This window comes from Pristis pectinata, chromosome 9 (genome assembly GCF_009764475.1).
Source record: "Pristis pectinata isolate sPriPec2 chromosome 9, sPriPec2.1.pri, whole genome shotgun sequence".
Lineage (NCBI taxonomy): Eukaryota > Metazoa > Chordata > Chondrichthyes > Rhinopristiformes > Pristidae > Pristis > Pristis pectinata.
This window is the reverse complement of record NC_067413.1, coordinates 28,863,805-28,875,956: the sequence shown is the minus strand read 5'-3', so window position 1 is coordinate 28,875,956 and position 12,152 is coordinate 28,863,805. Positions and strand designations below refer to the sequence as shown.

The 12,152-nt window shown below is 40.5% G+C and overlaps 1 protein-coding gene across 1 annotated transcript in view; it reads right to left on the bottom strand.

The window, feature by feature from the left end:
- LOC127574465 (thioredoxin domain-containing protein 6-like) overlaps nucleotides 1-12,152 on the bottom strand; it is a 91,372-nt gene that overhangs the window by 69,294 nt on the left and 9,926 nt on the right. Inside the window, exons 4-7 of the mRNA XM_052023484.1 lie at nucleotides 7,618-7,721; nucleotides 7,461-7,532; nucleotides 6,674-6,790; nucleotides 2,378-2,453 (exon numbers count right to left, since the gene is read on the bottom strand). Coding sequence (XP_051879444.1) covers nucleotides 2,378-2,453; nucleotides 6,674-6,790; nucleotides 7,461-7,532; nucleotides 7,618-7,721 — 369 coding nt within the window. The remainder of the gene's footprint in view (nucleotides 1-2,377; nucleotides 2,454-6,673; nucleotides 6,791-7,460; nucleotides 7,533-7,617; nucleotides 7,722-12,152) is intronic.

Below are 12,152 nucleotides of genomic sequence, written 5' to 3'. Positions count from 1 at the left end.
AGTTCACCTTCAGAAGGTTAAAAAGAATGGAGGTTTAGCTCTACCTAATTTTAGGTTTTATTACTGGGCAGTCAATATATGAAATCTTACATTTTCGTTACATTACACTAATCAAGAGGCTTGTCCAGTATGGGTTTCTTCGGAAGCTAACTCTGTTAAAGAATTTTCTATTATTTCTCTGCTTGGTTCTTCACTTCTTTTATCATTAAATAAACTAACAGATAATTTAGTAGTTAAACACGCTTTGAGGATTTGGTTACAATTTAGAAAATATTTTGGTTTATTGAGATTTTCTTTGTCCAGTCCCATTTTTTCTAATTATTTTTTTAAACCTTCTATTACTGATGCAGTTTTTAAAGAGTGGGACAAATCGGGTATTACTTGTTTTCAGGATCTGTTTGGTGGACACCTTTCTTCGTTTGAACAATTGTCTACCAAGTATAATTTACCAAAAGCTCATTTTTTCTGATATTTACAAATTAGAGACTTTCTTTGATCTCAACTACATTCTTTTCCCATGAGTCCTGATAAAAACTTATTAGATGTAATTTTTAATTTGAAGCCTTTTCACGATGGATCAATATCTAACATTAATAAAATTAAAAATGCTTGGGAACAAGATTTGCGAATGTCAATCTCTGAGGAAACTTGGAATGAAATTTTTAAATTGGTTAATACTTCGTCATTATGCGCCGTCATTCTCTCCTTCAATTTAAAGTGGTCCATAGAGCTCACTTGTCTAAAGACAAACTATCCCATTTTTATTCTGATATATCTCCTTACTGTGACAAATGCAATAACGGAGAAGCTTCTTTAATTCACATGTTCTGGATGTGTCAGTCTTAAAAAAATATTGGACAGAGGTGTTTCAAACTTTTTCTGTGCTTTTTAAAATAAATTTTAAACTTAATCCTTTGACTGCATTATTTGGGATTGTTGGATAAAAAGATATAACTTTGAAGGCTTCTGATCTACACATTCTGGCTTTTATTTCTCTTATAGCCAGGAGGGCTATGTTGCTCAAGTGGATGGAAGTTATTCCGCCCACACATGCTCAATGGTTATGGGATGTTATGTCATACCTGAATCTAGAGAAGATCCATTGTTCAATTCTTGAATCTAATTTAGACTTTCAAACCCTGTGGGGTCCTTTTTTGAACTATTTTCAAAACCTTTGATTTGGTGACTAAAATACAGACATTGGCTGACATTGTTATGTTTCAAGGGTTTTTCCTTGTTTTTTTTATCAAGCAGCTTTGGTTTTTGGTAGTGGGGGTAGATTTTTTTTTATAAAATATTCCAATTTTTTTCTTTATTAACTATCATATGTGATTATTAATTTAGAGTATTGTGATCTTAGGTATGATTTAACACAATCTATTCAGTAGTATTTTAATCCTCTTTTTTAATGCATGTACTCTATTTTTTTTGTGGATTTAATAAAAATATTGTAAAAGAAAAAGAAGTAAGCAAAATGAATAGGCAGCAGGAACAAAGGCAGGTGGAAATAAAATAAGAGTAAAAGAAATATTAAAAAGTTAAAGACCCTGTATTCAAAGGTACACCACCTCTGCTACGGGGTGGATGAATTACTATCACAAATAGTCATAAATGGATATGATGTAGAGGGCTGAGTGTGCCGATGGTAAAACACTGGTCATTGAGCTAACATAGTTCTTCGTTGGAACAATATAGGAGGCTAAATACAGAGAGGTCAGAATAGGAGTGGAATGGAGAATTAAGGTGAAAGTAACTGGAAGCTCAGGGTTAACTTTGTGGACCGAATGGACCCTTTTTCAGATAGTGTTTTTCCTCTTCACAGTTGCTGCTTGATCTGCTGGGTATTTCTAGCTTTCTCTTTTGTTTCAAATTTTCAGCAACTGCTGTTCTACCCCTCACAGTTCTTTTGTTTTTTTCCCCTCTCTGATAGCTCTTATTCTTCTTTTAAAAAATTAGAAGTTATCCATTTTGATGAACCAAACAGAAAAGCAAAGTATTTTTTAAGTGATGAGAGGCTGAGTAAGGTTTCAAAGGAACCTAGGAGTTCATGTAGACAAGTCACTGAAAACCAACATGCAGATGAACCAAGTGACTAGGACTTTTTTTTTGTTCTATTTGTGTTCCTTCTGGTAAAAATTATATCTAACTTACGTTTATGTTTTTTTGTGAATGCTGCTTATATGATGGTAGAATCCAGAGCAGTTGATGGGAATTTGGGGAGAATAAAGTGGGTTAGTGTATGATTATTGAATAAAAATGCGTGCTTGATGGTCAGCGTGGACTTGGTGGGCTGAAGAGTATATTTCTGCTGTATCTTTCTATGTCTCTTCTATCATTTATTTTAAAAGGTATATTTTATTACATCAGGATCACTCACCAACTTGTCTGGATGTTGCTGCGTGCATAAATTCTTCTATTTCATCTTCCACATCATATAATTGAACTGCTTGGATCTGGTTAAATATAAAACAGGACACTAATCATCATTTCCATTCCAGATATTTTACTCATGTTATTCTGCTGGTGCAACTATGTATTTTCTACATCGTGAAGCATAAATAACATAGGCAGGGCTATAATTGAATTATTGAGTTAAACAGCACAAAAACAGACCTTTTTTGCCCTACTTGTCCATGCCGATCAATTTGCTGACATGAGCTAATCCCATTTGCCTGTTTTTGGCCCATATCCCTCTAAACCTTTACCATCCATGTACCCATTTAAATGCCTTTTAAATGTTGTAATTGTAACCACCCCTACAACTTTCTCTGGCAGCTCATTCCATATACTCACCATCCTCTGTGTGAAAAACTTGCCTCTCAGAACCCTGTAAAGCTTTCCCCTCTCATCTTAAATCTCTGCCCTCTAGTTTTAGACTCCCTACCCTGGGAGAAAGCCTATGACCATTCACCTTATCTATGCTCCTTATGATTGTATATACCATAAGGACACCCATCAGCTTCCTACACTCCAGGGAATAAAGCCCCAGCTTATCCAGTCTCTCCTTATAGCTCAAGCCCTCCAGTCCCAGTATCATCCTTATGAAATTTTTACAGCTTAATGACGACCTTCCTTCAACTCGGCAACCAGAAATGTATGCAGTACTCTGAGTGCGGTCTCACGAATTTCCTGTACAGTTGTTACATGTGTTGAAGGTTTACTAAGAACTCAGTGTAATGATATGCAGAAAAAAACAGCCGTTTGAATGACCATTTCAATCACTGGTCTTCTGCTAAAAACTGGCAGTCAAACACAAATGGCTGGGAATTGCACATTTTCAGAACTAAATGTGTGCTGCTATGTTCACCTTTCTATGGCAGGATTTGAGAATGTGTGTGTGTGAGTGAAGTTGCCCCTCAATTCTCTTTATCTCTTTTAAATCTTTCACCTCTCACCTTAAACCTATGTCCTCTAGTTTTTAGTTCCCATTCCCTGGGAAAAGGACAATGTGTGTTCACCATATTTATACCCCTCATGATTTTATACACGTCTATAACATCACCCTCAATATCCTACATTACGATAAATAAAGTTCTAGTCTGCCCAAGTTCTCACTATAATTCAGGCCCTCAAGTCCTGACAGCATCCACGTGAATCTTCTCTGCACTCTTTCTAGTTTAATGACATCTTTGCTATAACAGGGTGACCAAAACTGTACACAATAATTGTACAGTACAATTAAAACATAACGTCCCAATTCCTATACTCAGTGCCCTGACTGATGAAGGCCAGCATACCAAATGCCTTCTTCACCACCCTGTATTCCTATGATGCTGTATTCAGCAATCTATGTACTTGCATTCCTGGGTCCCTTTGTTCTACAACATTCCCCAGGGTCTGACCTTTCACTGTATAAGTCCTACCCTGGTTTGACTTCTCAAAATGCAACACTTTGGACTTGTCCAAATTGAAAGCCATTTGAAATCCTCGGCCCACTTACCTAGCTGATCAAGATCCCCCTGTAATTTTTGATAACCTTCTTCACTGTCTACGATACCACCTATTTTAGTATAATCCGCAAACTTACTAACCATGCCTTGTACATTCACATCCAAATCATTTATATAAAGATAAGATATCTTTATTAGTCACGTGTACATCGAAACACACGGTGAAATACATCTTTTTGTGTAGTGTTCTGGGGGCAGCCCACAAGAACAACAAAGGCCCAGCAGCGACCCCTGTGGTACAACACCAATCACAGGCCTCCAGTCTAAGAAACAAGCTTTGTCCATCACTTTCTGCTTCCTATCATCGAGCCAATTATGAATCCAATTAGCTATGTCTCCCCAGATCCCACGCGATCTAAACTTCCAGACTACTGCCATGTAGGACCTTGCTAAAGTCCATATAAATAAGTTCCACTTCTCTAAACTCATCTATCCTCTTGGTTACCTCTTTGAAACACTCTAAGAGATTTGTCAGACACGATTTCCCATGCACAAAGCCATGCTGACTATCCCTAATTAGACCTTGCCTGTCCAAATGTCGATAGATGGTGTCCCTCAGAATCCCTTATAGTAACTTACCCACCACTAATGTCAGAATCACTGGCCTATAGCTCCCTGGCTTGTTTTTGTTGACCTTATTATATAATGATACAACATTAGCCTCCCTCCAGTCTTCCAGAACTTCACCTTTGGCTAAAGATGAAGCAAATATCTCTGTAAGTACCTCCGCAATTTCTTCCCTAGATTTCCACAAGGTCCGAGGATGTACTTGGTCAGGCCCTGGGGATTAATCCACCTTAATGCACTTTAACACCGCCAATACCTCCTCCCTGATAATTCATATGTGGTCCAATACATCATCACTCATTTCCCTCATTTCTTTACCATCCATCATTTTCCCCACAGTAAAAACTGAAGAGAAATATTAGTTGAAAATCTTGCCCATCTCCTGTGACTCCACACATAGACGGCCATGCTGATTTTTAAGGGGACCTATTCTCTCCTTAGCCATCCTTTAACTCTTAATATAGGACTATAGAACTCCTTGGGATTTTCCTTAATCCTGCCTGCCAGATCCATTTCATACCCTCCGTTTACCCTCTTGATTTCCTTCTTAAGTAGTCATTGAGGGATTCGCTTGCTCCCAATTGCCTAAACCCAATGTATGCCTCCTTCTATTTCCTGACCAGAGCCCGATATCTCTCATCAACCAGGGTTCCCCAAACTTGCCAGCCTTGCCCTTCACCTTAGCAGGGACATGCTACCCCTGGATTCTTGATCTCATACTTTTAAAAGCCTTCCACTTGCTAGTTGTCCCTTTACCAGCAAACAGTCTCACCCAATCAACTTCTGCAAGATCCTGGCCAATTCCTCCAAAATTGGCACTGTCCCAGTTTATGACTTTAACCTGTGGAGCAGTCCATGTTCGGGGGTGGGGTGAGGGGGCTTGGGTGAGCAGTGGAATATCAGCATACAGCATGGAAACAGACCCTTCAGCCCAACTCGGCCATGCCCACCAAGATGCCCATCTAAACTAGTCCCATTTTCCCACATTTGACCCATATCTCCCTAAACTTGCCCTATCCATGTACCTGTCCAAGCATCTTTTAAATGTTGTTATTGTACCTGCCTCAACCACTTCCTCTGGCAGCTTGCTCCATATATGCATTACCCTCTACGTGAAGAAGTTGTCCCTCAGGTCCCTTTTAAATCTTTCCCCTCTCACCTTGAACCCTTGCCCTCTCTATAACTCAGACACTTTGGTCCTGTCCCTGGGAAAAAGAGAGGGCATTCACCCTACCTACACCCCTCATGATTTTATACACCTCTATACCCTCAGCCTCCTACCCTCCAAGGAATTTCGTCCAAGCCTGCCCAACCTCCCCCTATAACTCAGGCTCTCGAGTCCTGGCAATATTCTTGTAAATCTCTTTGCACTCTTTCCAGCTTAATGACATCTTTCCTATAACAGGGTATCCAAAATTGTACACAATACTCCAGGTGTGGCCTCACCGATATCTTGTACAACTGCAACATAACATCCCAACTCCTATACTCAATACCCTGACTGATGAAGGCCAATGTGCCAAATGCCTTCTTCACCAGATCAGAGTTTGGTAGCTGAAACTTGGGACAATACCAAGACCAAGAGGGCAGGCTGGAGTTTGGAAGGTGGCCATGTGGGAATAATTCACAGTGCCAGTGAGGGGTCCAAAGGATGGCCTACAGGTAAGATAATGTTGTTCCAGAAGAGCCCAAGAACAGGTACTCCCAGGACAAAGTGGTTCAATTCCCATGCAACATTTGTAAAGGACTGCTATATGTGGAATAATATTATCATGTGCATAGTGACGTGGAACTTATATCGGGGGACAGACTGGGGGGAAAAGGGTGATACACCCCAGGAACTGACAGTTAAATAATCAGACTGATGGGAAATGGTGTTTGTCAGAATTCACAATTTTCAATTCTATAACAGTAAATATATGAGCATTATGTAATTAAATTTCTTCACCGATATGAGTACCTAATTTCATCTATTTAAATTGTTGCTGCAACTAAGTATAAAGTTATGGATGCTGAAAGATTGACTTTTCAAAATGAATGTATGCGGCACTTATTAGCATTTTCTGGATGCAACTCAGTATCAGAATCCTGATATCAGAAAGTATTTTGGAGAAGATATCTCTTCATAACTATAACAGGTTGCTAATTATACTTACTTCTTGACGTTCTACTCCTTTCTCATAGTATTCAGTTTCCATCTCCAAATATGCAAGAATTTTTTTATTAATAACTGGTGCATTGACACCTTTTACATAATCCACGATTTTACCAGCCTGATAAAGAAGAAAATTAATTTAAAATTGCACAGAATTCTTAGTGCAGAAGGAAACCATTCAGGTTTTCATGTCTGCACCAGCTCTATGTAAGAGCATTACAGTCAATTCCACTCCCCTGCCCTCACCATAGCCTTGCAAATTATTTCGTTTCAGATACTTACTCAGTTGCCGAATACTACAACTGAATCTTCCTTCACTACCATCCCTGTGTGTTCCAGACCCTACTTATTTGTTGTGCAAGATGTTTTCCTTCAGATTACTTTTGGTTTTTTTCAACCAATCACTTTCATTCTATGTCTCAGTTCTTGATCCTTTCACCAATAGGAACAGTTTTTCTCTCTGTCTGCTCTATTTATGCCATTTACAGTATATTTTAACTATCCCTGTCAGATCCCCTTGCAACCTCCTCTGTTCCAAGGAGAACAATCACAGCTTTGCCAGTCTATCAACATAACTGAAGTCCCTCATCCTTTGAATCTTTTGAGTAAATTTCTTCTGTACCTTTTTTAGAGCCATTATATCTTTCCTAAATGGAGCACCCACAGCTGGACACAATATTCCATTTATTACTGAACCTGTGTTTAATAGAAATTCATCTTGACTTCCTCATTTAAAAATTTCATAAATCTATAACTGCTTTCAGTAAACATTAATATTTTTAACTCACCACAATAAATAAGAAGGCAGGTTCACACTTTCCATCAAATCCTTGTAGCAATGGAATAAGACTGGCTTGAACCTGGGAGGTAAAATTAAGCTGTAACAAGTAATTTTTGCTTTGAATGGAACATTTTTCAATTTTTTTATACTATACAAATACTTACTGTGTGAAAATGTAACAGCTCATCCCCAAATTCCATTTTCAATCTTCTGAACATACTTAAGATTGCTTTACATGGTCCACACCAGCCTTGGTGAACATCCACTACTGAAATATTGTGCATTAGATTCAGTAATTAACTTACAGAACTACATACTCACATATTAAGAAAATGACAATATTAAAATATGTGGTGAACTGAAGATGAATGTTCTTTACAACCTATTTTAATCTATTAAATCTATGATTCTCCCCACTATTGAGGACAACTTCGAGAGGCAGCGTCTCAAAAAGGCAGCATCCTTCACTAAGGGCCCTCACCATCGGAACATGCCCTCTTCTCATTACTACCATCGGGGAGTAGGTACAGGAGCCTCAAGTCTCACACTCAACGATTCAGAAAGAGCTTCTTCCCCTCCACCATCAGATTTCTGAATGCTCCATGAACCCATGAACACTACCCGTTATTCCACTTTTTGCACCATTTATTTTTGTAATTTATAGTAATTTGATGTCATTGCACTGTACCGCTGCCGCAAAACAACAAATTTCATGTCATGTAAGTCAGTGATAACAAATCTGATTCTGGCCTATAGTTCCCAGGTTTAGCTTTGCTGTCCTTCTTAAATAAAGGCACAGCATTTGCTACTCTCCAGTCTACTGGGACCTCACACCTGGCTAACAATGATTCAAATATCTCAGCCAGGGCTCCTGCAATTTCTTCTGTAGCTTCCCACAGTGTTTTTGAATAAACCTGGTCAGGTCCTGGAGATCTGTCTACCTTCATACCTTTTAAGACATCCAGCACCTCCTCTACTGGAATGCGGATTATCCCCAAGACCTTCCCATTTACTTTTCCTAGTTCCAAAGTCTTCATGTCTTTCTTCACAGTAAAAACAGAGGAGAGATATTCATTAAGGACCTTGCCCATCTCCTGCGGCTCCACACAAAGGTATCCCCTTTGGTATTGAGGGGCCCTATTCTCTCTCTCGTTACTCTTTTTCCCTTAATATATTTATAACACCTCTTTGGATTTTCCTTAATCTTCGCTGCCAAAATTATCTCATACTCCCCTTTTGCCGTCCTGATTTCCTTCTTGAGTACACTCCTGTATCCCTTATACTCTTCCAGGGATTCGCTTGATCCCAGCTGCCTGTACCTGACCCATGCCTTCTTTTTCCTGACCAGGGCCTCAATATCCCTTGTCATCCAGGGTTCCTACTCCTACCAGCTTTGCCCTTCACTCTAACAGGAACATGCAGACCTTAAGTTATCACTATCTCACCTTTAAAAGCCTCCCACTTGTCTGTGGACCTTTTGCCCGCAAACAACCTTCTTCAATCAACCTTTGCAAGCTTCTGTCTCATACTGTCGAAATTCACCTTGCCCAATTTAGAACTTGAACCTGTTGATCTGTTCTGTCCCTTTCCATAACTAGTTTAAAACTAGTTGAACTATGGTCACTGTCCCAAAGTGCTCCCCCACTGTCACCTCAGTCACTTGCCCTGTCCTATTACCCAAGAGTATATGGAACTTTGCCCTCTCCCTAGTAGGGCCCTCTATATATTGCCCAAGGAAACTTTGCTGAACACACTTAACAAATTCCACCCCATCTTAGCCCTTAACAGTATGGTAGTCCCAGACGATGTTAGGAAAGTTTAAATCCCCTACAATGACAATCCTATTATTCTTACAACTCTGCACAATCTCCCTGCATATTTGTTCTTCTAATTCTCCTTGACTATTTGGGGGTCTATAGTACAATCCTAACCATGCGATCATCCCCTTCTTATTTCTCAGCTCCACCCATAAAGCCTCACTGGGTGATCCTTCAGTAATTTCATCTCTGACTAGTCCTGTGACATTTCCCTCAATCAAAAATGCAACTCCCCCTCTCTTTTCTCCACTTCTATCCCACCTAAAGCACCTGTACCCCTGAATATTAAGCTGCCAGTCCTGTCCCTCCCTTAGCCATGTTTCTGTAATGGCTATAATATCCCAGTCCTAAGTTCATCTGCCTGACCTGTCAGATCTCTTGCATTGAAATAAATGCAATTTAATCCAATAGGTTTTCCTCGCTCCTGGCCATTCTTCTGCCGGTCATGCCTATTCAACTTGCTGTCACTGACTTCTGCATCATTTTCCAGCCTCTCATTTGCCTCCCCAATGCTTGGGATCCCACCCCCTGCCAATCTAGTTTAAACCCACTGTAGCAGCACCAACAAATTTGCCTGCCAGGATATTAGTCCCCCTCCAGTTCAGGTGTAACTTGTCCCTCTTGTACAGATTACCTCTGCCCCAGAAGAAATCCCAATGGTCCAAAAATCTGAATCCCTGCCCCCATACCAATTTTCAGCCACACATTCATTTGCCATATCCTCCTAGTCTTGCCCTCAGTAGCATGTGGCACTGGAAGTAATCCAGAGATTACTACCCTCAAAGTCCTGCTTTTCAACTTCTTCCCTAGTTCCCTATATTCACTCTGCAGGACCTCATCCCTTTCTCTACCTATCTCATTTGTGCCAATGTGCACAACAACTTCTGGCTGCTTACCTTCCCCCTTGAGAACGTTCTGTAGCCGCTCTGTGAAATACTGGACCCTGGCACCAAGGACATAACACACCATTCTGGAGTTCCTTTTGCAGCCAAGGAATCTCCTGTCTGCCCCCCTAATTAATGAGTCCTCTATCACCATAGTCCTGTCAGCTTTCACCCTCCCCTGCTGAGCCTCAGAGCTAGCACCATAGACCTGGTTATTGCTGCCTTCTCCTGAATTGTTATTCCCTCCTCCCCCCACCCCCCCCCCCAACAGTATCCAAAATGCTATACTTGATTTTGAGGGGAATGGCCACAGGGAAATCCTGCACTATCTGTCTACTCCCTTTTACTTTTCTGGTGGTCACCCAACTACATTCTGCCTGTACCTTAGGTGTGATCATCTCACTAAAACTCATATCTATGAAACTCTCAGCATCTCGAATGATCCTGAGTGTGTCCAGCTCCAACACCTTCACATGGTCAGTCAGGAGCTGCAGATGGACACACTTCCCACAGGTGTAGTTCTTAGGGACACTGGAAGTCTCCCTGATCTCCCACATCCTGCAGGAGGAGCATACCACTGCCCTAACTGCCATCCTGAATGCTCTAAAACTAAAAAGGAAATTCAAGGAACCTTATCTGGCCTCTACTTGCCGAAGCCTCTTTACTTACCACTCAAACACTGGCCCACTCTCACAATGGCTGCTCCACAATAGTTGCTCTGCTAAAGTCTGCTTTATCACATCTTCTAATGATTTTTCTGAATTTATTCTTGAAATAAATGAATTGACTTCACTTTTTGCCTTCTTGATGTTACACTCAGTGAAAAGTTATGTTGATGTCAAGGGAAATTATTCTCATCCCAGCTCTGGAATTCAGCTCTTTAGTCCATTTTTAGACTAAAGCTGAAGATAAGAGATCAGATTTTTGGTAAGTGCTGTTTGAACTGTCAATGACACCTCCGATCACTTTGCGAACAATTTAGAATACACTGATTGGGCAGCAATTAATCAGATTAGATTTGTCCTGTCTTTTTTGTGAATAGGCAATACCTCTGCAATTTTCCACACTGATGCATAGGTGCAACTGAGATAACCATGCTGGAACAGCTTGGGTAGAGGTCCAACTAATTCTGGAGTGCAGGTCTTCAGTAAGGATAGGACCATAGCATATAGGAGCAGAATTAGGCCATTCGGCCCATTGTTTGCTCTGCATTCAATCATGGCTGATTTTTTTCAACCCCATTCTCCCACCTTCTCCCCATAACCCTTACCCTCCTTTCCAATTAAGAACCTATCAATCTCTGCCTTAGATATACCCAGTGACTTGGCCTCCACAGCCCTCTGTGCCATGAATTCCATAGATTCACCACCCTCTGGCTGAAGAATCGTCCAGATCATTAATGTGTAAAGTGAAAAGTTGCGGTCCCAATAGTGACCCCTGTGGAATTCCACTGGTCACCAGCAGCCATACTGAAAAGGAACCCTTTATCCCCACTCTCTGACTTCTGCCAGTCAGTTAATCTTCTATCCATGGTATTACCTTGCCTGTAACACCATGGACTCTTAGCTTGTTTAGCAGCCTCGTGTGTGGCACTTGACAAAGGCCTTCTGAAAATCCAAGTAAATAAAATCCAACTCTCCTTTGTCTAACCTGCTTGTTAGATATTGGCTGGTCACATAGCCTTTGCTGTATCCAGTACCCACACATGTTTCTTAATATCACATGGATTGAATCAAATTGGCTGAAGATTAGCTTCTATGATGGTCGGGGTCTCAGGATGAAGCCAAAATCGATTCACGTATTTGGTACATCTGGTTGAACATGGTTGTGACTGCTTCAACCCTCTTTATTGCACTCACATACTGTACTCAGCAGAATGGGGACATTCTTAGAGCTGCCTCTTTCTGTCAGCAGTTTACTTTGCCACCACTATTCATGATTAGATGTGATAGGACTGCAGAGTTTTGATCTGTGAGATTTGCTTAGCTCTGTATGAGT